Genomic DNA, 27,042 nt, shown 5'->3' with positions numbered 1-27,042 from the left:
TAAAAATTAAAATTCACGGTGGGAAATTATAGGCGTGAGTCCCATAACTTTTTTGCTAACTTGACATAGAGTCATATATAGAAGATTCTAATATTATCATAACAACAGAACGGCGCCTTGAGGAGGAATAACTAATTTTTGAAAACCATGCGAGATTCAATTGCCAGTCATGCTATATGTATTCATTTCAAATAATTTTTTCATGAATGATTCCATCTTTCTGTTGGCCAGATTGGGTCACCAATATTCCCATGCATTATAGACTTTCGGGAACCAATGCATTATGTATGCGAAATTTTCATGAAAACTTGCACAAATTTTGTGTGAACTATTGCATGCAATTGCATTGGAAAGTTCCCTTTGTAACCTATATAAATCTACCACAACTTTGATACAAGGTTATGAGGGTGGGACAGAAAATAAGCCAAGATTCACATGAGTCTAATAGACACTATTTTAGAAATATTTTTGATTATTAAAATGAGATGTTGGAGAAAATTAAATTATACAGTGGTTGTGATGTGTGACAATTAGGAAACGAATAGCCATTGGGGCTTTGGGTTCATCACTTTTTATTCCAAAGAAGGTATGGGCAATGTGTTGCTGAGAAGATTTTACGACTTGAATGATAAAATGTGGAAATAAAAAGGTTGAGCCCAAGAACAGGAATAGCACGCTTAAGCATAACACCGGTAATAATATAGCACTAGGTTGTGAAAGATTGTTAGTAGCTTTGGACGTCGTACGTTTTCCTTCGATGTAGCTGAGCTATATCCCCAAACACAAACATAAGTGTTTCGTCTCACATATTTATGTGGGCGTGAATGCCTTTGTTTGTGTATTTTGGGGTGATTGTAAACTTGTTGAACGCTAGAAAGAATGGCATTGTCTAGATTTATCTAAACGACAATCCAAACAAGCCCTAAGCTATATGATCTCAATTTTGTTTGTTACATTAAAAGCTTTTCAATTTCGGATATTTTTTTAAGGTGGTCAACTCAATTCGATTTTGACTCAACTTTTTAAGCTTATAAAAGTACCATTGAACTTGAATCAAGTTGAAGTTGAGTGGTAATCCAGCGAAAAGTTGGCTTATAATCTCTTCAAGAGGTGGTAGTTTCAAATCTCATCAGAGTACATAAACGACATGCACATAATAAGTTTAGACGCACGAATTTCACAAAGACGCAATCAAATGTAAAGTTATGTAGAGCTGGTTGAAGGAAACCACGTTGGAAAGGGTCAAAGACCGAATTTCATTATAGGCAAATTAAAAAAAAAATTACAACTAAAAAAATGAGATTATTCCAAGTTTTTTTGTTTGTTTGTTTGTTTTTGTTTTTTGTTTGTTTTTGTGGTGATAATCTGTTAGGCTGAGTTTGAAATCAATATCCTACATCACAATGCTCGTTTACAGCATTAGGCCAAGACAATTTACTGCATTTTGCAATGAGAATGTGAGTTGAAAAATTGTACAAGTGGACTACATTCGATTTCTCCCAAACAAAATCATAACTGATTTTTGTTTTGTTACAAGCCGTAGTGAAATATAAGTATCTGTATTACATCATTACGGGTCACAAATAAGTAAACAAAGAACCCTAATTCAAGAGAAGATATAATCAATCTTTGCTTTTAGCAATGGTTGGGATGGCATGGCAAGCATGAAAGAGATCAACAAAAGTCTCAGGCAAATTTAGTGTTAGTTTTATAATTGTGATGTTAGTGTCTTCTCTCTTTCTCTATATTCGTTATCGTATTGTTTCTTTTCCACCCCAGGTGGAGTTTGTGAGTTTGTAATTAACCAAGCGGATTTGGTTAATCTACTTGGTTGTGAATGATTTTAACTTACCGTGAAAGTAAAAGTGAAAAAAGAAACATACAAAATTACAAATGCTCTCCGGTCCCAAAATCGGGACTAGAAGATGGTCAAGTTTGGTCTTTTTTTGGGCCCTTCTTGAATCCACTCTGATGATTGGAACTAATTATACATTAGAACTTGTCGAAAACCTCAATCAGCCAAAAATTTGATATCCTTTGATAAATGTTCGCATCATATTTATGTTGATGAAAAAGATAGTACTCCGTAACACTTGATTCCAGTTAAAGTAATTAAATCAGTATATGTATCTTTCCAACACAATAACGCATAAATTATACATCATCTTGATCTTCTGTCACCATCTTTTAAGAAACATACAATGGAATTGAATCATCATACCTAAAAAGAGGGGTATTCTGCTCCACAGTAGTTATCATATTGGAAATCTCCGGCGAATTAAATCAACACTAGTGCACTAGCAGCACCTCTGATTAACAAGGAAGAACGTCTGGTGCAAATCATCAACCGCTCCAAACATGTTTGGACTCCAAGCCAGTAGATTGGGACCAAAATCTAAAACATTTCGGAACTTAATAGTCATGATCATCATAATTGAAAAGAGAAGTACAATGTTTATGTTCGAAAAAAATTGGAAAGGAAAGCTGATCAAGTTAAAATACCAGCACTTTCCATTATTGTATTTTGCCTCGTTTAGTTGATCTGTGCCATTTCCATAAATCAATTGGCATTTGAACAACTAGGGTCCATTATTTCCACTGGGGCCATCTGATTGAATGAGTTGACCCCTTCCTCAAATTTGTTGGGGAGCCATCTGCAGAATCGTGCCATACCATCTCCATCTGCAAAAGCACCAAAAAGGACACATCTTTGTGTCACACACACATAAAAGAAGGCTGCATCGGACATATATGGAAATTTAGATTTGAGTTGAACGTGTATTGGGTGAAAGACAATGAACTGGATACACGCTACTGGGTGTGAAATTATCAAGATCTTTCAGATTGGTCTTCTCTGTTTGGGGGATGAAAAATGTAACAGAAGTTAACTTATAAGCAGAAACCTTCAGAGAAATGGCCATCGTTTTGAAACGATTTGAGCATTTTGGCGCCTCCCTATCTCAATAATCTAACACTAGCCCCTCATTCACCTTAGTTTCTTCAAAGTGTAAATTTCTTTTGCTTTGGTGTGAAAAGTTACACTGCGTTCTACGTATTTAAAAAGCAAATGGCATGTTGAGTCGTTGACCCATTTAATATTTGTAATTCTAATTTGATCCTCCATCATAGATATAAACAAGATTTGTAGCCTTTTGTGCTATAACAATCTAACAAACATTACATATTTCACTCTTGTGAACTATACCCGACACTGAACCCCTTTTTCGGTGGATAAGCATATAATTTTTATGTCATGCGTCATATTAATGTAAATAGAGGAATAGCTTTCTGCTAAATTCACGCATCCATCACTATCTGAAACTTCTCACTATAGATATAGCACTATGAATATCCGCTACAATCTGATGTATGTTATTTCAACTCCGCTTGGGTTGGGAAAAATAAGTAAGTGAAGATAAGAAAAATCAGCGCAAGAAAGTGGAGCAATATATACACACCTCACCAACGACGACTGTATCACCCTCCTTGATACCAAGGTTAGTGAGAGACTTATAAACACCGCATGCCTCAAGAACATATTGGAACCTTCTCTCAGAATCTATGTACCTGTTTCAGAAAATGTATTTGTCAATAGTCGGATGAGTTGTAACTCAAATGCCAAGAACATGGGATTTCAGACAGAAGTGAATATGAGGCCTTGTTGCCATTCAGAGCTGGATGCAGTCCAATCACATTATGAAAAGATCAACTATGCTGAACCTATAAAGAACCATAATGTCCAAAGTGAAAATTGAAGAGTCATCTCCATGATATTTCCAGTTTTTAGCCAAAGACATGAGATTTAGGAAATTAAAAATGTGGTATCTGCTGCAGCGCACGAAAGCGGAAAACACTAAACAGTGTCGTCAATTAATCACATCCAAAACCTAATAGCGGCATGTATGTGTCCGTACATGGCTGCACAGCCAATGAATATATGAGTTGGTCTATGAATCAACTGAGGGGAAACATCATAGAAAAACGATGAAAAATAGGGTAATAGAATACTCCTGTCCGAAATTCCAATTCACTGGTCTTTTTTAAAACAGAACTTTCCACGAAATCCCATAAATGTATGGACAGAGATTATTATGTAATGTTTACTCCAAGCTGACAATGACTGCAAGAAAATAGGAGAAAGGGTACAATGAAAGACTGATAATATGCAAGGATATGCATACCGCCAGTTCGTCATTTGAACAAAACGTTGTAACCCTGATCCATTTACATGCCATGTATTAGTACTGCTATCATGCGAGATCTCAAACTGGTCAACAGCGGCAGTTCGCTGCTTTTTAACCATATCAGCCACATAGTTCAAGTTCACTGGATCAGTCCAACCTGAGCAGATGGCACTTGTTAGCATCCAAAGGCAATGCAACGCAGTAGAAGATTTAAATTGTATACAGACTAAACATAAAGGATGCATCAAATCACGAGGAACATTTGATTCTCTCATCGTTTAAGGAAAATGCAAACCTCAGCCCAATGGGCAATGGTTAATGTGAAAAAGCGAATTGATATCTATGAAAGGTGTATAGATATCCGGGAAATTGCATTTATATATGTGGAAAGTAAATTAAAACTCTTAACTTTTTTGGCATTAAGTGTGAATTTCTACAACCTAGGGGGCCGAGGTTAAGCAAAACCAATCTTTTAACATCTCTCTCTCTCTCTCTCTCTCTCTCTCTCTCTCTCTCTCTCTCTCTCTCTCTCTCTCTCATATTCATAGAGAAACACATAAACCTGGTTATTTATGTACTGCATGCAAATCTTCAATATCTAATCATAGAAGACAACATGCTATCTTCTCACTCAAAAAGAGGGCGATAGAACCAAAGACAAGAGTTCTGTGTTTTTGAAAAGCGAGAACAAAATACAGGAGATGGCAAGAGGCCTTCAGCCCAACAGCATTAGGAGGTTCATTCTGGTGCCAGGAGATCCAATGTGCTAATCTAACAATACTGACTTTAGCTGATAAAAACAAAATACAAGAGCATAAGAGAACAAAGGAGAAGACACACAAAAACATTAAGGAGCATCAAGACAGGCAAACAAGAAAAGAAATAGAGCGGACAAATAACCAACAAGTACAAAACCAACATACAATACTGTGAAACTGTGAAGTGCCACACCCAAAAAGAAAATATACATGCAGCCAAGCAGCCCAAGCCCCAAATCATACACAAAATGATAATTTTAAACACTTATATAAATCTTGAAGGGAGGAGGGTCACTTCATGGAAGACATCGCTTAGGTCCAAAAGGCCACTCTGCTTTAGTCAGTTACAATAAGATTTCAAAAAAAGAAAAGAAAAGGCGCTTACATTAACCCAACGTATGCTTTGATGATAATAGAAAATTGAATTTCCTCCATAATCAACCGCTTGAAGGGAGAAAACAGCCTGAGAACTTTGTTGATACAATCCATTGGTTTTATACTTTTGAGTAGCACTATTGGTACCGACGGGGTCGGTACCGAAATAGTAGGGATGGCCGCGCCGGGCCGTCTCCGGCCACCGGACGGCTGATCCAAGCCGTCAAAAAATTCTTAAAAAAAAAAAACGAGGGGGCCTACGTGGGAATCAACGGCATCCGAGGTGTGTAGGGTGCTTGATCCGAGCACCCCTTTTTCGTGTATATATGCGTCCGGTGGCCGGAGACGGTCCGGCGTGGCCGTCCCTACAATTTCGGTACTGACCCAGTCGGTACCAATATCATTTTCGTATACTTTTATTCTATGAGCTTTCAAAATCAGGATCCTGACAATTGGAAATGGGCCTTATTCCAGAATCACTAAATTTCAGATCACGATGGAAGTAAAGCTTAGAGCAGCACATGCATTTCATGCTTGCGAGAAGAGATGTGTACGTCTGCCTTGTTAAGTTATTTCTTCATCATGTTCCAATATAGCAAACCATGTAAAAATTTCTGTAATTCCTTAATAACTACACTTCGACATAATGCCAAATTCTCATCAGTAGCTACATATATCAAGAAGCAACGACATTCATTTACCAGCATCGTCCCACATTAGCAGGAACACAAACTAACATAAGATGGAGTTCATGTAGGAGCTCATGTACGGAGATGGAATACATAATTGTTAGAGCAAATAAGGCCAGACACAACTATTTACCCAAAGAACAATGCTGTCATCATTAAAACGTATAAATTATGATATCCAGAAAGTTAGCCACCATAAGGACAACTGCAACACATATTGATACTCTTAATTGGTAATATCACACGGCTGAAACCTACAAATTAGCATCTAGAGACGGAAAGAGTTCGACTATGCAATATAATGAAGAAACTAGGATAAATTTCCAACCTTCCTTATTGTCTTCGATTCTTTTTCGTACAAGCTCATAGGCAGCACAAATCACTTCATGAGTGCCTTCACTCTTCACAGCACTCATGCAAAAAGGTTCAATTCCAAGAGCTTGCAGCTTTTTCTTGAACGTACTCCACCTTTCAGATGCTTCCGGAAGATCCATTTTGTTGTAGGCAACTAAATAAGGCTTTTCAGCAAGTTCAGGGTTAAATAGTTCTAGCTCAAGACGAACGGCATCAAATTCATATTCTGGTTGCTGTGATGAACCATCGACAACATGTACCTACAGTTCAATTTTGGCAATGGTTCTATTAGTCTAAAATAGCATTGGCCAGCACCAATCTACAAAAGTATGGAGTTAGAAGTAGTTTACAGGTAAACTAACTCGGCATCTGAAGCATGAATACAGGATCTAGTTTCACGTACTCTCAGAATGATATACAGAATCATGACAGTAACAGACAACACTCACTTAGGGATTATAGGATATAAAGCTCTGCTGCATCAAAATCTTAGACCATCTTTGGAAAAAAATCTAGCTTTGCATTTTGATACATTTTGCGAAACTATAGTAAGCTTGTTCGTTTGTGAGGTTCAAAACATGTTCTACAAAGATTTTTATGGGGGAAAAAAAACCCCTATCTTTCATAATCTTAGTCTTGAAAATCCGGCCACCAAGAGATCAAAAGGATATAACAACATTAAGTGGGTGTTTAATTGGAAAGCATTACCGAAAACTGGCTGTTGAAACTGCAATAAGACAAGTGCTTACTGATTTGAAATGAACAGGGTTTATACCAGAGCAGAACATCGTTCAGTGTGGCGGAGAAACTCATGGCCTAAACCAAAACCTCGGTGGGCTCCTTCAAGTAAACCTGGGAGATCTGCTACAACCATTGTGGTATCATAGCCGAATGAGACGACGCCGAGATTTGGAAGTAAAGTTGTAAAAGGATAATTTGCAATAGCTGGTTGAGCAGCACTAACAACACTAAGAAGTGTGCTTTTCCCTGCATTTGGAGCACCTATGATTCCAACATCGGCTACCAACTTCAGCTCTAACTCCAACCACCTGATCAAAATCACTAGTGTTCCAAATGAGCATACAAGCAAAATTCTAACACATTAATGTTAGTTAAGAACCTGAAAGTCTTCCGCAAACCATGGAAACTCTATACAAGTAATTCGGTATTCATTAACATTAAACGTAATGCACCACCGTAACACGTATTATCACATGTCCTAACAACATAAAAGTTACAGTTCCACAAGTGAGTCTTGCTATCAAAATTCTAGTGGATCCAAGACTTTGACATGTTCAGTTCCAAATGCAATACCGAATGGAGCAGGGGATTTTGCAAGTGTGACTGATCTGACCTCCAAAAATTGCCAGTGTTTCAAAGTGCCAATCAATGCACGTTTAACTTTGGATATGAGATACTAATGTCATTGGCAGGATTACATCTAAATCTTCTAATGGGCTCGGATGGAGTAATTCACAGTGCCAGTACTTTACCAAATAGAAATACTTCACATTATATAAAAACTAGTTGTTCACGTTGGCACTGTATATCAAAATAACAGCTGAATTATATAAGCTATTATAACCACAATTTATCCACAAACCTTTTAAGTGAGCCATGGAATTTACCACAATCAAAATGTAACTATTTAAATATACCGAATGCCTGTCTTACACATCTTCATAGATGCAAACTTCAAGAATCAAGAAAAAGCAGTTAGACAAGTAGAAAAGGCTTACATTTCTGGACCCTGCTCTCCGTTCTCTGCAATCCTTGGTACCTTATTAGTCCCCGTCTTGAAAGCAGCATTTCCTCTCCCTCCTCTTCCTCCGGGCAACAACAAAGCCCTCTGCCCCGGATACAACAGCTCCAAAAGCACCTCTCCTTCCCCTCTCTCTCCCTCGTCACCCTCAACAGCTTCCCTAATCACAGTCCCCGGTGCCACCTTCACCACCACATCCTCCCCCTTGGCCCCATTCATCTTCCTCCCTTGCCCGTGATCCCCCCTCCCTCCCCTAAAATGCACGCTCTGCCTAAATGGCAACAATGAATTCATCGACCCGTCGACTTCTATGTACACGTTCCCTCCCCTCCCTCCGTCCCCACCCGATGGCCCACCCATCGGCACGTATTTTTCACGGCGAAATGCCACCACTCCGTTCCCACCGTCCCCAGCCTTAACAAAGATCTTCGCCCTGTCGAAACATCTCATCACCGCCGGCACTCCTTTCTCCTTCTCCCTCACTTCTTCTCCTCCTTCAATCCCTTCTTCTCTCCCTTCAAAACCTAGAATTTCACCCCATGATCAACAGAGAGTGAGTTTCGCCTAAATTTATTTTTCGCTAACATTTATATTTTACGATTTATATTCGATACTGAATTAATTGTTTTGTTTCTCCCGACGAGAGAAATCGAAAAAGTACTCAAATATAGATCAAAGTTGAATTAAAAAATCATCTAAGACGCTTCTCGACTTTATTCGCAACTTTTGGTCGACCAAAAACTTGACCCCCAATCTAGTAACGAATAAGAAAAAACAACAAAAATACATCCAGAATTAGTCGAGCCAAAAAAATAGTGAGAACGATACCCATTAATTTAAGGTCATAGTCCTCCTCCTCCTCCTCCTCCTCCTCCTCGGAATCAGAATTCACCTCGAATAATTCGAATTTACCGTAATCAAACCCTAAATTACTTCTTAACTCGTCATCTTCACTCTCGATGACGTCACCGGAGGTCGTCGGAGCTGCCACGTCGAAGTCGGATAGCTTGACAACGGCCGAAGAGTGAGGTGGAGAGTCGAACGAAGGGAGGACGAAGTCGTCTCTGGGAGGGAGGCGGGTGTAGGTGGTGGCGTCGCCGCCGCCGCCGGAGGTGGAGAGAGACGGCGGGGGGAATTTGCGGCGGCGGTTGCGATGGTTGTTGGGGTTGGGCTGGGACTTGGAGGGGGGCTTTTTGGGGAGGGGTTTGTTGGGGTTTCGAGTGTTGGGGCGGGCAAGGGCTTGTGGCGAGAAGCGTATGGGTATGGTGGACGCCATTGTTGCAGCTCCAAGTGATGAGATAGAACCAGATAAGAGAGAGAGAGAGAGAGAGAGAGAGACTGTTGTCGGATGGATAAATTACACTGGATACCCGTGATGTTACTGATAATTCCGTATGGCCGCCAGAAGATTTGGAAAGTGAAAAATCTTCCTTGGGTGAGAATTGAGATGGTGTTATAGCGGTCTGGGCTGTTTCTTCTGGGTCTCGCTTTTCGAAATGAAATAGGATGTGCTTTGGGTACCACCCTTCTCTATTAGCGAGTTCAATGGAAAAGAGTGTCGAACCAAGATAGAACGAGCCTTCCATGGCATTGGTCTAACTATGGCTTTGGGACCGTTAACCATCTTTTTTGTCATTTCTGGATGTCTATTAGGCTAGTTGGCCCAATGGTAAATAGACAATTATTGGCGGATGGATTAGTTTTCAAAAGAACATGATGAGTAATTTCCAAAGAAACAACTATTTATCCAACAATGGAGCTTTTAGGCTCCATATCATTTTTGCTCCAACCTCATATCGCCTTAGCGAAGAAGATTATCATAAAAGTTGCCCAAAGAGGGAAGCCAACTGGACAATGTTGCAAACGGACTTTAGAACTCATTCATTATTGTAGCGGATGGATGAATTGTATGAAGAGGATTGCTTAATCGTGACAAGGGTGCAAAAGGAAAAGGAAATGAGCCTTTCTTGTCATAAGCCTTTTTCCTATCAAAAAGTTTTTGCAGCTTCCTTTATCTCTCTTGGTCCATCATAAAAGGAAGAAGCAATTGTAATGACTCGTTCTTTCCATCAGACAAGAGGGTTAACAAACATATAAAGTTTAAAAAATTTAAAATACAAAAATAAAAGAAAAACAGTTGGTTACCCAAAAGGATGATGAAGAAAAAATTGCAACCAAAGTTGCTTATTGATAAATCCTAATGAATGATGGTAGAAAAGATAATAATAGTAATAACAATAATACAACACAATATATTTTCTTCTACATTTTTTCTTAACACTTTATTTCTAAACAATCTTCTCTTCTTATTAATTCTTTTCTTTTCACAAGTTCAAAATATACCCTTAGAAATTTCATTGGGGTTTAAAAGTTATATCGTATAAAAATAAGGGAGAACTTTTCAATTACTCGATAACTTCCTCACGGAGCAGTAGGACCAGAAAACAAATAAAAAACCCCATCCTGTCTCTCTCTCTAGTCCATGATCTCTCTCTAGTCTACGAGCGTCCAATACCTGAAGACTCAATTGATCAAACAAGACTAGGGAGAGAGCTAGGGTTTCGAAAAACCAGTACCCAATGCCTCTTCTTCTAGGGTTTTTGGGGCGTCGAACTCTACTTAGATCGATCCGTGTCTGAATTTTAAGCTCGTAGTAAAAGACTAAGATCAGGGGCGGTTAGAAGCAATGTACAGCGGGTCCAGCGATGGCGAAGGCCACTTATCATCGGCGCCGAGGAAGATTCCGCCGCCGTCTTCAATGTTGTGGGTCCGAAACCTCCGCCGGTACATCGGGACAGGCGCCGGACTCGGCTCTGAAGCCTTGATGGGTCTGTATTTTTTCTCTGTTTAATTCTCCATTTGTTTATATTTATGCATATGGGCATTCAGGGTGCGTTTCTGCGATATTATCAGCCTACAGAGCTAATCCTACAGAGCTAATGACAACAGTCAAGTTGTTTCCGCTAATTGGTATTTTAGTCACATGTATGTGAAGAGAATGACCTGCCTAGAAATCTTTATAAACATGTGCCGTCCATTTAGTTTAGCGGAAAAGCCCCCTAAGTATGTTTATTTTGTTTATTTAGTACGGAATTCAAGTCTAGGTTAACAAACACGTGCATAAATGGAAGCAAGACAATGCCTTTTTCAACTAGGTTTTTTCCTTCATTCTAAGTTTTCAGGTCCGATTCTCCTTGCGAGCAACTCTTGGAGCCACCTCACCGGCTCACCCCCACACGTTAGCGTGTGAAATTGCTGTGGGAGTTGCTGTAAGGATTAGTCCGAGTTGCGCGAAAGCTAGCCCTAGAAGCTCAATATTAGTATTGGGTCCATCCCTTTTCTCTCTTCTGGTCCATGCCCTTTGTCTATTTCATATTTCTTAAATTGTCACTTTTTTGAATTTCCATTCTTGGGTTGTTAATTGTCCATCACCTTTAGAAGAATTGTGGACGTCCCATTTGCTTAAGCCACATACCCCGGGGGACCAAGAAATGGTTGTGTTGCTTTATAATTGCCAGTGTATTGACTGGCATGTGTGCAGGGAAAAGCGTTTTACCCCATTCTTGGGTTGTTAATTGTCCATCACCTTTAGATGAATTGTGGACGTTCCATTTGCTTAAGTCACATACCCCGGGGGCCAAGAAATGGTTGTGTTGCTTTATAATTGCCAGTGTATTGACTGGCATGTGTGCAGGGAAATGCGTTTTACCCCTCGTGAGGAGAGGCGGTGAAGCATTTTGAGTTCATCTGATAGATTTGCATTGACCTGGTGAAGCCCTTCACTGATTGTTAGGAGCCTTTTGCCTTCGGATTGCGCCGCTTGATTGTTCAGATTAATGTATGACCTTACAATTTTGTTTCCCTTTTCGAGGGTTGCAGGTCCTTGGTTCCTTGATCCTGCAATCCTTTGAGTTTCTCAAATGGCATTTCACCATATCCTTACAGATATAAGCAGTTCATGCATGTACTAGTAAAATTACACTGATGATGCAAACATGACCTAGGTTACTGTCAGTATATGTTGTCGTGCAATATATAAATATACATTGGGATTTTTATCTACAGAGCTCGAGACAAAGAGAATCTTATTTGATATTTTCAAAGAGAAGCAGCAAAAGAGTGCTGAAGCTGGTACCATACCGAGTTTCTATAAGAAGGTAAGCATTCTCATTGTTCCTCTGGAAATGGAGTTATTACAGACTCTGTGCCCAGCTAGAAAGAAACACTAGTAATTTTGCTACCTTTCTTGGTGCTTGTTTTTCTTCAGACGCTTGTCAGTTTTTTTTTTTTCCTTTTCTTTATTTCTGATATTTACTTGCAATATACCTCTGTTGTAATTACTGAAGGGTAAACATCCACTATCCGCCTATGAATTTGTTTGTTTGGTTAATATAGTTTTCCAAATACTTTATTTTGACTCGTTTTCTTTTGTTTAACTACTCCCCCTTCGTAAGAAACCTGAAGAAGGGTCCATCAGTAACAGGGTCCAGAGGCTGGCTAAATATCGGTTTTTGAAGGTATCGCTTACACTTCTTCCATCGGTTGATGTACTTTTGCTATCTATCATGACTTAAAGCATTTCATCTTTTTGGCGATTGAAGCAAGTATGGTAAAGCAGATTCTGTCTTTATGGTGTATGTTGGGATTTGGGATTCCATATCGCCATTTTTTTGTTCTTTTCCTAGATCAGTTTTTTAATATTGATAGTATTAGGCTGTACAAATTTCAGTAGGCTTTTCATTCCGTTGTGCTATTGGTTATGTGGTTTTATTTGAGATTCCATCGGCAATAGCTAAGTGTAGTTATCATTGCACATGTGCAGAAGCAATCCGATCTTTTGCTAAATGCTGATGATCTGGACGCCATGTGGGTTTGCTTAAGAGAAAATTGTGTAATTGATGATGCCACTGGAGCTGAAAAGGTGTGTGCACCCTACCATTTTTATGTACTATATCCCTCACTTTGTTTGTTTTGATTCTTTGCGAATTTAGACGCTTGCAGTAGTTAACTTGTTTATTTTGAGATTCTTCCAGATTTCTGGCTCATCACGGTTACTTATGCATGATATGGAATTGATATTACATTTCATAAGAGGGACAAAGATTGTTTGCATTCATCTTCTGATTCTGCATGTGGTGATTCTCATCACGATATTTAAGCATGATTTGTTGTTCTGCATCCATCTTCTGATTCTGTATGTGCTAAATCTGCTGATGGAAAACAAATTAATGTGAAAAGTTGTTCAGGGTGCAGTCTCATACAAGTGGTCACCCCAAACTCAATTATACCAGCAGAAAATTTGAGCTTATCTATATTTTAAAAGCTGGGTGGTAGAATATGGGGATTTTACTGTTCTAGGAAGTGGGCTTTGAGGATGAAAGTAAGACGTTTTGGCGAACGCTTTGGGGTTGTTACTGCGTTCTAGACATTACTCTGGTAGGCGGTAGCGGAGTCGACATTTAATTTTTGGTTCTATGCTATGAATAGGGGGTGCCAGGGGTGGTGAGGTGGCTAGAGTGGGCCTTATAGGAAGATGGTGGCATTTGTGCTGGCTGGAGATCTCCAGAGGTGCAGAAGGAGAGCGCTAAAGCCCTCTTAGAGATAGAGAGGGTGGCGCTGTTGATGCCTTGCACTGTTAGAGAGCCTTAGAGCGTGAAGTCTCAAGGCGTCTTGATGTTTGTGGTCGGTGAAGGGATCCCTTTCTATCAGGGGCAAGAGACTCGGGGGAGCGCACCTCAGACCGGTGGCGTAATCTCATCGGTTCTGTACTCCAGAGGTTTTCTGCCCTTGTACTAAACCATAATAGACTTCAGGAGTCGTATCTCAGGATAGGTTACATAGGTCTTTATCTTGGTCTACATGCCTCTCATCCTAAGACTAGTTAACATGGAGCCACCCAACGGGATGGATCGAGGACCTTGATGCCCCTCATCTCTAGTTCGCCTGTTTTGAGAGCACGTGGAAGTTATACTGGATCACTTTCGATAGGAGATCTTTGACAGGATATTGGTTATGCAATCTTTCTTGAATCAAGATCAGTGATGGATGATCTTCTGAATGGAGATTGACAATGGCTGAAATGGATAATCAAATGCTGACGTGACACATTTTGGTTGTTGGTTTTGATTATTACTATTGCGAATGCTCTTAGGCTTTAACTTCAGGAGAATGTGATGGGCTCATCATTGACTCCTGTTTCACCTTACAAGTGCAAAAGCTGACCCCACAGGTGGTACGACATAGTGAAGATGGACATATGGTCCTAAGTATGCTGATAGAGTATAATCTATAATGGTTCTGAAAGATTACTTGTTGGACTTGTTATAAGGGGCAACTTAGAGCTTTAAACTGATCTGGCTGTAATGCTATAGAGTGACTAGAAAACTCTTGGAATCACTCCTAGAAGCCTTAGCATCGCACTTGGGGCTTAATTGCCTCATACAACTATAAAATGGCTTTGGATGCTTAATGAAATTCTCCATAATTTATATAGCCGGTATGGCCTTCAGAGATCTCCTATGCCAACTAAACTGCTAAATAGGAAACTATACATTTGACTCCTACGACCAATATAAACCACAACTAAAACCACGTTACATTACCTATAATTATGTAAGTGTTGATTCGACTTGTATTGCCGCTTGTGGTGCACGTAGTCATTAGTACAAAAATTCTTGCTAAATGCTTGTCTAAGACTCTCAGCTCGCTAGTTTTGAAGTTAATAGTTTGGCACCTTTGATCTAGTTTCTAGAGCAAATATTTTATCACCCTGGTAAAAATCTCTAATATTTGATCCCTAATTTAGTTACAACAGTCTGATTTTTCTGTAATTTGTTGATACTTAACTACAATGATACTAATACCTCTTTTCTGTCGTCCTTTTAGATGAACTATGAAGACTTTTGCCATATTGCCTCTGTATGCACGGAACAAATTGGCCCTAAATGTCGTCGTTTTTTCAGTCCTTCAAACTTCATGAAGTTTGAGAAAGATGAATCAGGAAGAATTGCAATTTTGCCCTTTTACCTTTATGTGATGCGTACGGTAGGTCTTGTTTTTTTATGCTTAACAAAGAATTGGTTTGCTTGTTTGTTTAACTTTTGTGTTTTAAAGAAGCTGTTGTCTTGTTGGAGTTCCAATTGCTTGCTGTTTGTTTACATCTGTGGTTCTGAATCCTTCATTCTGCCAATGGAACTTATACTGGTGTTTGGTGCTGGTTGAGTCTCTATTGTCTATATGTGTGCTCCTCATTTTGGTTGAGCTATACAATAAAGGCACATTAATACCAAGTCGCCTATATTGTAGTAACTATTCCTCCCTCCGTCCCACTCATTAGTCCTGTTGGGAATTTCAACTTCTTAAAGGGACATGTATTAACACCAAATTCAAGTCAAAGGTATTGTAAATCACCTCTTTGTCTCCACTTTTGTTTGGATAAGTACTTATATTAGAGACGAAGAAGGCATAAAGGGAATGCCTCTGGTATGCATGTAAAGGTCAACATAAAAAATGCACCTATACACTGCATCAGAAATTATATCAAGAAAAGATCGAGAGCAATATTGCACTCCTCCAACTCCAACTAAGAAGTCCGTGACAAGAAAACTTTTAAGCTTTTAAAAATGAGTTTTGAACCCATCAAACTGCTGCTGATTGGTTTCTTGCCAAGTAAGCCACATAGAGCTAAGGGGATCAGTCCTGTAGACTTCTTCTCCTCTTCCTTGGTGCCACTCCAAGCATGTAGAACTCTATCACGCCATGCCAAAAACTCAATTAAATTTAAACCAAGAGAAGATGGAGCACCCCTCCAGGCTCAGAATAAGATGTGACATGGTCTCCGCCTACTTTTTACATGTAACACCGATCCACAATGGTTATTTGTATTTGGAACAAATAATCAATGGTGAGAATCTTCTCTTGGGCCACGCACCACACAAACCAACCTGCCTTTGCGGGTGCAAGGTTCCCCATATTGCATTTCAAGGGCAAAAGAAATATCTTGCCCCTTTAGAGTTTATACCCGTCGATACAATAAAGTAAATCCCAGAAATGAAGGTATCAATGGGTGACTTTGTTGATTTGGCAATTTGGCAGAATGCTAAAGTGATTCGGAAAAGGGGAGAGCTCTGTGATTTTATTATTATGTGTCCATGAGCCTTGCATTGCAATTACACTAAAGCCCCAAAGATAAGAAATCGAAAGCAGACAAAAAGCTCATTAAAAGAAGCATTGTTCCCGACTTCTAAAGTGCTTGTCTTATTGTCTACATTAATGCCTTGTTTGGATTGGTTTTATTTTAAAAAAAATAGTAGGGGTAATAAGTGGAGAGATATAGAGAGAGAAATGTTGGAAGTAGAGGGAATCTAGGGAGAATCTAGGGGGAATTTTTTGAAAAATTCTTTTTGAGTTGTAAAGCAAACAAAGCATAAATGTTCCATTAATAATAGAAGTGATAAACTTAAATATTTCCTAATTGTTTGATTAATTATTTACTTTGGCTTGTATTAATCTCTCTCTCTCTCTCTCTCTCTCTCTCTCTCTCTCTCTCTCTCTCTCTGTGTCTGTGTGCGCGTGCATCAAGTGATACTATCATTTTTTGTTCAGGTTTCACTTACGCAAGCCAGAATTGACATGAGTGAGCTTGACGAGGATTCTGATGGTTTCCTACAGTCTCATGTATGACTCTTTACATGTTTAGACGTCAAATTTCCCAGAACTAAGTTGTAGATATGGTTTTACGTATAATTAACTCATTTTCGCATGCAATTTATCCTTGACATACAAAATTCTTATGTAATATTTGCAGGAAATGGAGTCATACATACGAGGATTGATCCCTAATTTGGCACAACTTCGGGACATGCCTTCAGCCTTTGTTCAAATGTACTGCCGCATAGCCGCGCACAAATTTTTTTTCTTTTGCGATCCCCATAGACGAGGTATGCCGTGTCCTAAATCCTATTCATTTTATTCAAGTGACAGAGTTGAGAGTATGGCAATTATTTTAGTTGAAGTTAGTTCAATGCAATTTTTCGTGTTTCATGTAGTGAACTGAAATTGCGTTGGTGACTGTTATCTTTTTGTAGCTCCAGTATGTTCCTCTAGGTGTTATACCATGCTTACACCTACTCTATTCTCAAGCACCAATCATAAGTTTTCTATGCCATATTTCAATTTAAATAGTTTGATTCACTCCAATTATCACATATTTTATTTGACACGATTGCACTGTTGGCTGGATACATATTGGAGTGTATCAACCTGTTAAAACGGGTAATTGAAGTTCTATGGAATTTTTTGTATCTTCCATTGCATAAGCAGTGCACCCTTCTCACTACTTTGAGATATTATATGTACATACATGATGCAGTAGGATCTAGAGTCATTTGTGTCAATTTGGTGTCCTTAGTGTTATTAGGGTCCTCATTAGGTTGTTTTGATGTATTGATTAAAGAATATTGAGAGTTTTTGCTCCTTTTATCCCTTTTAGGGATTTATCTCCCTCTTATGAATCTATCCATTTGATTTGGTTTGCATCGATACATACATATGTGTACATGGACATACATAAGAGGTGAGTGTATGTAACTATGTATGTGTGTGTTTTGTGTTGGATGCTAGTTGCAGCTATGGAACTTGGCTGCTTAGGTGGTTAGTAGACGATGCATAGATGGTCTAGGAGATTGGTTAACTAATCGGAAGCTGAATATTGAAGAAGTGATTTGTTTGAACATCTTAACTGCTGAAAGGGAAACCGCAGTGGACAGTGAGAAACCCTTCAGAATGTCTAGACTAGAGCATGAATTATGAGGTTGGACTTTGGAGAATAAAGGACTAAGGCGAATTTGCAAGAGAGAATGCTCAATGGTTTATCTGTTTCTTCTGTAGGGACTGAGGTAGTGGTGTACTGGTGCGTAATATTGCAAGAGAAAGAGTTACTAATATAGATTTTTCCTTTGTAATTAGGTTTTGTGGTTATTTTTTGTAAATACTGATTTGTGAGGGCATTCTCCTTAATCTAGTTGATATCATGATAGTCTTTAGGGAAAAAGTAGCCTAGGTGATATTAAGTATGCGATAACCAGGTGTGACATTGGCTTAGGTGGGAGCAAGATGGGCTAGTAGCCATATTGCGATCAAGTAGGTACTTTAAAGTTGAGGTTTGGTTTCAATTGGCCCAGTTAGAGTGGATTTGGTTTTGTAGTGTGCTTGTGCAGCAGAATTTGTCTGCAAATTTGAGTTTAATTTCAATGCAGTTGGGCTGCCACTCGCCAGCCAGCAGGGCTTTCATGCTGAGTTTGCACAATATGATCCATAATGGTTATCAATGTGGTGGCAGATGCAGCCTCATTTTAGAATCCTCTTCCCTCGTAGTTGGGCCCGAGACATGTCCCAGGCAGCCCTATTTGACTTGGAATGTCGACCATCGTGATAATGTAACACGAAAGAGAATGGGAATGTGGTAAGTATCATGCTATAAACGGTGGTATTATAGGGGGGAACTAATAATTTGAGTGGACTATTTGCATGTAGTTGTAGAGCAGTTATCTTTTGACAGTTAGATATGATATAAATCTTTATTTTTAACAGTTAGATACGATATAAATCTTATAATCACTTTTTGTAGTAATTCAAGAGTGCAAATGATAAACTGTAGCCCAATCATCTTGGTATAGATTGATATAAATAGCAAGACAGATGCTAGTGATTCAACAAATCTAATGTGTTAACACCTTAGCCTATAACTGTAACCTCCTATTACCACAAAATGTAAGAATGAAAAAACAAAATCCTAGTCTCCTAGCAATTACCCTTACTTCTCGGTAGATGCTCCCATGACAGTGCCACTGCAGAATAGCACTGAACTCTTAAGTTCCCTGGGCCCTCCACCACCATAGGCAGCAAGACTCTTATGCCTCACTTACAATGTATGTTGGCAATTCGGAGTTTGCATCAACTACCCCCGAAGCGGCTGGGCAGGCTAGAGCTTAGGAGTTATTCTGCTTTCTTCTGCATTGAAAGCCTGTGATTGAATTCTTCAAACCCAGTTTGCATTAGTCCTTGCTGGTTATTGTAAACACCGTATTCTGGAATGTCCGGATTAGCTTACTTATGGTCTTTGATTCCCCAATAATGAATACGGTCAAGAACATCCCGAGATTGTTAGTGTGTTTGAGCTTTGAGTGTCCCGAACCTCATTCAAACCCTTTCGAACCCCTTTTCAAACCCTTCAAGTTAGAACCGAATGGCTTCAACAAAACCCTACTGGCTTACGCTGGTACTGTGTTGGCGTGCGCTGGTAAACTGCCACGTGTCAATCATCGACCGTTGATCCAGTTTCCACTGGTGCAAGTAGGTACAAGACCGGCGTACGCCAGTTAAAGCCAGTCAAATCACCTTTATTCAACCACGTGCACGAGATTTTTGAGCCACCCCCAGTACGCTGAACAGTCTTTTGATGATTACAACCGTGCAGGGCTGTTCCCCTCTCTCTCCTACACCTTCCATCAATTAGTCCCATGCATTTAATGCATGGGAGGCTCCTTCACTAACCCAACCAGCCATTTCAGCTGGATTTCAGCTGGTTACCACACCCCCTCTCTCACCCCTTTGGCCTATATATACCCCCTTGCATTTATATGCAAGGGGTTACACTCATAAAGAACTTTCAAGTTTCCTTCTTCCTCTCTTTAGCTTCTTGCTCTCTTTCTTCTTTCATCCATTGAAAGAGTAAGCAAGAGGTCATTCCATACACCTTTCACACCCAAAACACTCATCATCCATCCATCAAACCTCAAGTTCAAACCTCAAACATTCCATCAACCTCCAAACCAAAGGTATACCAACTTTTGTAACTTTCTGTTCTGACTCATGAGGGGGGGGCTGGCAGGGTCAAGGATGGTAATTAATGCCAGTCCTAGCCCTAAAGCTGGCAAGGTTTCAAAGATCGTGTATGGCTATCAGTGGCGCATGCTAGTAACTTTAAGCCGTACGCCAGTTATGGCAGTACGTGCAGTATTGGTGTGGGGATTACTAGTTAGCTATTTTCTGCTTTTCTTTCCATTTTATCACCTTACTGCATGTTAAAAACTAGTTTATTGCTTTCTGTGTTTAGAAATGTGTAGTGGTAGTTTTTCAATATTTACTTTTATTTGCTTTGGAATGCCTTTGGGATCCTTCTGGTCATATTCCAGAACCTAGAAAATGCAAAGCCAAGCACTGGACAAAAGACGAAACGGGCGTACGGTCTCCAATGACCGGCGTACGGCGGTCTTATTTAGCCCAGTGGTTGGCCCTTGCATGGCAACTAGGCCTCGGCCTCTGTTTATCCCCTCACACTGTTTATGAGGTGTTCTGTTTATTTTATGGCTCTAAAGCCATCTCTGCTGTCTGTAACTGTATTTATTCTGCTATATTTGCTGCATAGTTTGTCCTAGGTGTGCACTGGTTCTTTCCAGAGCCCAGAGAGTTGAAAACAAGAGTTGTGGGCTTAGGCTTACTGGTCTACGCTAGTCAGTGAGTGGCATGCGCAAGTAATCTCTGCATACAGTGGTTCAACCAGTGCATGCAGGTTTCCTTTTGCGCACGACACCCCTGATTAGCGCTCTCCAGTCTGTCTAAATTGCTCACAAAAGTGCTTGTTCTCGATCTATACTAATTGTTTAGATAAAGCATATATATCATTTTGTCACATGATGCAACTTGTTACAGTTTTAATTCCCCTTAACTGTTCCCCCGCCCTAACTGGCTAAGAAATGATTAATGAGAGAAAAACTCAAATATTTTATAAAACGCCCGAGTAGAGACCAATCTTCGGATTGGGTGAGAGGGGTGCCATAAAACCCTTCTCCTCTCGTAACCTAGCTCCTGAACCTCAGATATCGAAGGTGATGACGGACCAGTCTATGCCTTTTCAAAATCAAACAACGTAGCAAACGTTTCAAGTTTGGTTCCTTGGGTGCATACCGCAAAACCCGAGTGGCGACTCTGAATTGTAACGTTTCGCCGCACTTTCCAAAAAGGGCGCACCCGATTTATACCTAAATAAAATTCTCAGGGGCGTGTGCCCACAATTATGGGTCTACATGGCCTTGTCAACTATGAAGTTTCAGAAACTGAACCAGTTCATGTGGCATCAGTTTTTTCTTAATTTTGGCTACAAATTATCAAATCTATTCAGTAGCTTTTGACTCAAGCTAGTGGTTTCAAGCTAGATGAATCGTAGTTCACCATCCTGTTTTTGTGGGTCTAACTTCAGTTGTCTTTTGGTCAATATAAATCCAGACTGTTTTGGCCTCTTGTAGAACTAAACAAACTCCCTTCACCGGGGATTCTCATTTCATTTTATTCTTGGATGGTCAAATGTTTCAAACTTGTGTTTATATTGCAGGGAAGGCTTGCATAAAGAAGATCTTGCTAAGTAATTGTCTCCAGGAACTAATGGAATTGCACCAGGTAATTTTGTGTGCTTGTTTCATAGATCGTTTGCAACTGTCCACCAAAACATGAACATAGTGATGTTTCTGTCGGCCTTGATACTTCTGTTAATCTCTAGATCTGTGCCTGTTCCTTTTACTTTTTCGGAGTACAATGACCGAGGGGTTGTAGTCGATGCTGACATTCAGTAGAATAATGAGTCTATGCCTAAGTGTGTTACTTGTGGGCCAAGTGTACTAGTAGTCTAGTACTCTTAGTCTATAAATAATCCTTATTAGGTCATTGTAGCTAGTTTTAGTTGAAGAATATCAAATTGTAAAGTTAATTGATTGAAATAGAAGTCATTGATGTATGGTGCAGTGACATTTTGCTGCCAAGTGGGCCTCACTCTCTGGACAAGAAAGTAGTTTAAGGCTCTCGTCATTTTAATGATGTTGTTTCCATCTGCAAAGGTTATTCACTTGTTGCCGAGAAAAAGGAGGTACTTCATTGATTGGCAGTCGGGGTGGTTCATTCCCCTGAGCAGGCTGAATGAATGTGTGTTGTCTATATTGATCTTTTTTCACTATATATAAAATTGGAGAAAGATCTGCTTGTTCTCAGTTCACTATAAAAATGTGTGTTGCCAGCTCTCCTGAAAAGTTATACCACATTTTCCAGCATGAAAATAAGTTGAGTTGACTTTTGTTTTCTGTAAATCCATATTTGCTCAGATGACAAATTTTGGAGTAGTAAAATGCCTCTGGCAATTCTAGACTCGACAAAAATGGTGAAAATAGTTTTTGGTAACCAAAATTCTAGGAGTAATCCATACAAAACATGTGTTGCATCGTATAATAGCAGTCATTCTTCCTGATAATGATTTTGATACGAAAAGGAATCCGAACTATTTTTGTAAGCTTGTTTTAATCTAATCATAAATGAAACAGTATAAAGCATTTTTAAAATGCATTTTTTGTTAAACAATTAAATAGAAGCTGACTATTGCATTCTTACGTTTGATCTATGTTAGGAAAGTGAGGAAGAAGTCACTGACACTGAACAAGCTGAAAACTGGTTTTCATTGACATCTGCTCAACGCATTTGTGGTGGGTTCCTTGAATCTGATTGATAAGTGTTCTTCTCAGGGTATCTTACTTCTTTCCTATGCTTTTCTTTGAATTGATATAATCTGTACATGAACCTTGTGCTATATTGATCATACTGAAGTGCACCAAATACTTTTCTATTTTCTCAGAGCCGATGACATACTTTTCTTTTTTGCTTGTACACCATGAAAGCACCTGAGCTTGTTAGTACTACAATTGACAATCTGACACCATGTGAGTTTAAGAATGTACTGCACAACAATGCGTAGATCGGAAAAGCCAAATATTTGTTGCATCTAATTGTTGGTATACCTCAAGTACATTTCGTCGTTTGGAGTTTATTTACAGATTGTAGAAGAAATAAGGTAGTAGTTTTGATTCGCATGGGTGGTTGTAACCAACATAGAAGAAGTCAAGTAGAATATGGGGCAGTAAGGATGGGCTTGACTACTGTAAATTATCTTAAAGGATAGGACTCCAAAGAAAAATAAACAAGAGGAAATATGTCCACCAACCGTTGGTGGTCAAAGCCTTGTTGAACTTGGGGTAAGTGGAGAGAAGTGTGAAGTACATGTACAGGTGGCCTGTTGTAAAAGAAAGATTCATAAAGGAAAACTTCTTAATGACTATAACATTCTTTTCAGATTTTCCTACTCCTATTCTCTCTCTCTCTCCACCAGAAATTAAAACAAACAAATAAAAAACAAAACTCATTGGAACTCCGGCAACTGTAGCCTGGATTCTGGAAATGGCTTAAACTTGTTGAAAGTTTAGGTGTAGAGTGACCTCAATTACAATTTATTGTGGAGAAGATGATATATGTTGTTTCGTGTAAGCCACCTACCCGAGAGGGAGTTTATCATCATCATTACAACCCAGACATTAAGTTTGCTCTTTCATGGATCATGTAGGGTGATTTTACAGTATTCAATTCCAGTGACATATAAGGGGGTGGTATTTGTTATGCATTTATCATGCAATGTTAAGCTCAAAAGTTGTAATTATTGCCCTTATATAGCTTGTAGCTGCTGTTAATATTGTTCTTGTAGCTTACAGCTATCATTTTACTTCTACAGATATGTTTCTTGCACTTGACAAAGATATGAATGGAACATTGAGCAAACAGGAACTTCGAGAATATGCAGATGGGACTTTGACAGATATTTTCATTGAGAGGGGTACGAATCTGTGCATGCATGTCTTCTTTCTCAATTGCTTGAAAATAACCCTTTTATAAACCCTAAATAATATAGGATGTTGGTTGAACTTCATGGCTATGCTGTCTGTCGAAATTTCTACACAGTGATGCACTTAAGTTCTATGATATATTGTTTTATGGTATTTTGTGGCTTGCCAACTATGTGGGAGTTAAGTCATCCTCAATAAGTTCATACTGAAAACTACACTGTTTGTTTACTTTCATGAGTTGCTTTTAATTTTTTTGCAATGTTGACCAACTTTAAGAATATTAAATGTCATTTGGTGGTTGAATAGAAGTAAAATCGATTCTCATAGACATTACATAATCTCACTGAACACTGAACCCAAACGCGCCCCCCCCGCCCAAGCAGATGTGTTAGGCTGTAGCTGTTCTTAATCGTTAGCACAATATTTTCGTTCAGATTATTTTGTTTTGCCGTTCGTTTTGTTAAGGTTTTATTCGTTTGCAGCATTTGATGAGCATGTCCGTCGTGGCAAAACTGGAGTCGGTAATGCTCGGGAGATGGATTTTGAAAGCTTTCTAGACTTTGTTTTGGCCCTAGAAAACAAAGACGCTCCGGAGGGGTTAACTTATTTGTTTCGTTGCCTCGATCTCCAAGGAAGAGGATACCTCACAACCGCTGATATTCACTCTCTTTTCAGGTGAAAATCTTTCTAGCAATCAACTAAAATAATGTTGGAGACTTTTTCCCCTCCAATATCTTCTCGACAAAACTCATAACTGAATCATTTCAATTATTCTTCCATGCTTATTGTGGTTGTTGAGAGTACCAAACCAAACTAAGCCTAATACCCTAATCGATCCTTTTTCACCATACACTCTGTCAAGGGTTTATTAGCAACCCACTTAAATGGATAACCAAAAGATGATTTGGCAACTTTTGATTATCCACTTTTGGTTACGCCGTTGAGGATATGCTCTTATGCTTAGTTAAATTGACATAGTAGAAAATTTCGGAATTCTCTTTTCAAATCTCGACATGGAAGAAAAGAAGGGGGGCATCCACAAGCTGCGATGTTATCTGATACAATCTTCCTACATAAAAGCTCTGTAATTTCCTGCTTGTGGGACTCAAGAAGGTTCAGCAAGTCTCAAATTACAAGATACATGAACCAAACTATTAGGCTCTGTTTTGGTCGGTATTATAAAATCATTCTGGGAGAATGGTTTCTAGAAACTGTTTTCAGAAATGCGCAAACCTAATCTTTATATCGTACTTAATTTTTTTATTGACCATAAATTCCAAAGTTTGAAGCTTGACTGTTCTTAAAGAGTTCTCCTGGAAACAGGTTTTGTAAACTGTTGGTCAATCAAATTCTCTATGTTCTAGTAACTTCTGAGCAAATATTTAACCCAATTTTCTTCCCCTTTGGTGTGAAACAGAGATGTGCACCAGAAATGGATTGAGGGAGGGAACTACGAGCTATGCATCGAGGATGTTAGAGATGAAATTTGGGATATGGTGAAACCAGTTGACCCTCTAAGGATCACCCTGTCCGATCTATTGGGTTGTAAACAGGGCGGAACTGTTGCCAGCATGCTTATAGATGTGCGTGGTTTCTGGGCCCATGACAATAGAGAGAATCTTCTCCAAGAAGAAGAAGAGCCAGAAGAAGAATGACATATGCAAAGGAGTTTGCCGCTGGTCATGTGTTTGTCTCGTGTCAATTTCTGTGTTATTAATGTTGTAATAGAATGTCTGTCCTAGCGTTGTTAGGGTGGAATCCATGGGAGAAATTATTGTTGGAATACTTCTGAAATCTGCAAATTGTGTGTGTATGACAAATTTGGGTGCCCCGGTACTGGCTAATTCAACTGAAGTGAACGCAAGCGAAGGTTGTCACTTGTCAACACATTGCCATTTCTGTTTGGCTACCCGAGTATTCGAATTTGTGGCCGTAGTTTTTCCAAGATTTTGTTCATTTTGTGATATACACAACTATGGTTTAGTACATTGACCAAAAAAAGTGCATGGGCATTTTCTTCTCCCAATTATCCGCTTGCCCTTTGAAACTTATCTGACTCAATCCTAATCAAGCTGACTTTTCAATGTGGTCTTGAAATAACGGATGCAGGATTTGAGTGTGGGTTGGGCGACGAACAATATAACAAATTAAGTTTAGAACTTATGAAAGGCAATACCAACTTATCTGACTCAATTCTAATTAAGCTGACTTTTCAACGTGGTCATGAAATAACAGATACAGGATTTGAGTGTGGGTTGGGCAGTGAACAATATAACAAATTAAGTTTAGAACCTATGAAAGGCAACACCAATTGGGCCTAGAATAAAAGTTACAAGAACATTATGAGCAAGATTATCATTATATAGTTTCGATCAACCTCTACAATTACAAAAATATGATCGTAAATAAGTACATGCATAAAATATACTGTACAGTGCATTCATCCTTTATAGTTTATATTCCAAAAGCAAAATGCAAAACCTAGCATTCCATCACTATACAAAAGTAAGAACCTGTATAAAGTTGTGCTCGTCACACTTTCATGATGTAATTAAAATGCGTTTATAATGGAATCAATGCCAAAGCACCGATCCATGTTTTCCTCAATGTAAGTAAGCATATTCATGGCTGAAAAATGCTCGCTCTGTTGTAACCATGAAACTAGTAAAATTAACACCAGACGAATCAATCTATCAACAAGGGAATAAATTATTGCATGAATCTACAGGTTCTACTCTACTCTAATACTACTATTCATTGAAATGATAGGATGATGGATACTCCATTAAATTTTCAAATACCCTTAGATGAGCATATACAAAAAATATTGGTTGGGTGAACCGATATAGTTATAATTTTGAAATTTGGGTAGGGCGGTTGCCTGGACTCATCCGCCCTTGCGTCAGTCCGTGGAAGTAACTAAAAGGCTTGCCCTCAAGAAGTTACAAGTTCGAATTCAACGAAGGACAAACACACCAAACCTTAGGTCGTTGGAAGTTTGTCCGGCCGTAAACTTTAAGACCCCAGAATTAATCAAGATACGCATAAACTAGTTTGTACATCTAATTATTAAAAAAGAGAAAACTAGGTATCAGGCAATGTGATAAGATAGCAAGTAGCACAACATGCATGACTCGGTAATTGGACAAGAATAACCAGGCCCATTAAACATCTAACCAGGTCTTCGCCAGCCCACATCACTTCGCA

The 27,042-nt window shown here is 39.1% G+C and overlaps 2 protein-coding genes and 1 non-coding gene across 5 annotated transcripts; 2 read left to right on the top strand and 1 right to left on the bottom strand.

The window, feature by feature from the left end:
• Positions 1-2,080: 2,080 nt before the first annotated feature.
• Positions 2,081-9,502, bottom strand: LOC131322089 (GTP-binding protein OBGC, chloroplastic). Of its 3 annotated transcripts, XR_009198690.1 has the most exons (8): positions 8,951-9,488; positions 8,100-8,646; positions 7,136-7,409; positions 6,335-6,620; positions 4,182-4,341; positions 3,459-3,567; positions 2,503-2,682; positions 2,081-2,395 (listed from the first exon to the last, which is right to left on the bottom strand). XR_009198690.1 is itself a non-coding variant. In XM_058353237.1 (7 exons), exons 1-7 carry the CDS (start codon positions 9,396-9,398, stop codon positions 2,590-2,592), a joined length of 1,917 nt encoding a protein of 638 aa, XP_058209220.1. In that variant the 5' UTR covers positions 9,399-9,488; the 3' UTR covers positions 2,081-2,589. The 3 variants fall into 3 exon arrangements, 2 of the variants coding, with proteins under 2 accessions (XP_058209220.1, XP_058209221.1); XM_058353237.1 differs by having other exon boundaries at positions 2,081-2,682; XM_058353238.1 differs by lacking the exons at positions 2,081-2,395; positions 2,503-2,682; positions 3,459-3,567 and adding an exon at positions 3,800-3,918 and having other exon boundaries at positions 8,951-9,502.
• Positions 9,503-10,538: 1,036 nt separating this feature from the next.
• On the top strand, positions 10,539-25,722 carry LOC131322090 (probable serine/threonine-protein phosphatase 2A regulatory subunit B'' subunit TON2). Its single transcript, XM_058353239.1, has 12 exons — positions 10,539-10,950; positions 12,188-12,279; positions 12,577-12,639; positions 12,945-13,043; positions 15,008-15,166; positions 16,727-16,798; positions 16,929-17,061; positions 21,513-21,577; positions 22,572-22,647; positions 23,724-23,825; positions 24,318-24,510; positions 25,253-25,722. Exons 1-12 carry the CDS (start codon positions 10,809-10,811, stop codon positions 25,488-25,490), a joined length of 1,434 nt encoding a protein of 477 aa, XP_058209222.1. The 5' UTR covers positions 10,539-10,808; the 3' UTR covers positions 25,491-25,722.
• LOC131324978 (small nucleolar RNA snoR104) lies at positions 24,863-24,980 on the top strand. Its single transcript, XR_009199554.1, has one exon. It is a non-coding gene; the product is annotated as a small nucleolar RNA snoR104 (small nucleolar RNA).
• Positions 25,723-27,042: the final 1,320 nt, after the last annotated feature.

Source organism: Rhododendron vialii, chromosome 4a (genome assembly GCF_030253575.1).
Source record: "Rhododendron vialii isolate Sample 1 chromosome 4a, ASM3025357v1".
NCBI classification, from domain to species: Eukaryota; Viridiplantae; Streptophyta; class Magnoliopsida; order Ericales; family Ericaceae; genus Rhododendron; species Rhododendron vialii.
Note: the sequence above shows the minus strand (reverse complement) of the source record. Positions and strands in the feature narration are given on the sequence as shown.

Excerpts from the sequence above, each read along its gene's own strand:
- LOC131322089 (XM_058353237.1), bottom strand. The coding sequence starts at position 9,398 with ATGGCGTCCACCATACCCATACGCTTCTCGCCACAAGCCCTTGCCCGC. Across the intron at positions 8,647-8,950 it reads CTATGACCTTAAATTAATGG|GTTTTGAAGGGAGAGAAGAA; the intron begins GTATCGTTCTCA and ends GTGAAATTCTAG. Across the intron at positions 7,410-8,099 it reads GGAGAGCAGGGTCCAGAAAT|GTGGTTGGAGTTAGAGCTGA; the intron begins GTAAGCCTTTTC and ends GATTTTGATCAG.
- LOC131322090 (XM_058353239.1), top strand. The coding sequence starts at position 10,809 with ATGTACAGCGGGTCCAGCGATGGCGAAGGCCACTTATCATCGGCGCCG. Across the intron at positions 16,799-16,928 it reads ATGGTTTCCTACAGTCTCAT|GAAATGGAGTCATACATACG; the intron begins GTATGACTCTTT and ends TAATATTTGCAG. Across the intron at positions 21,578-22,571 it reads AACTAATGGAATTGCACCAG|GAAAGTGAGGAAGAAGTCAC; the intron begins GTAATTTTGTGT and ends GATCTATGTTAG.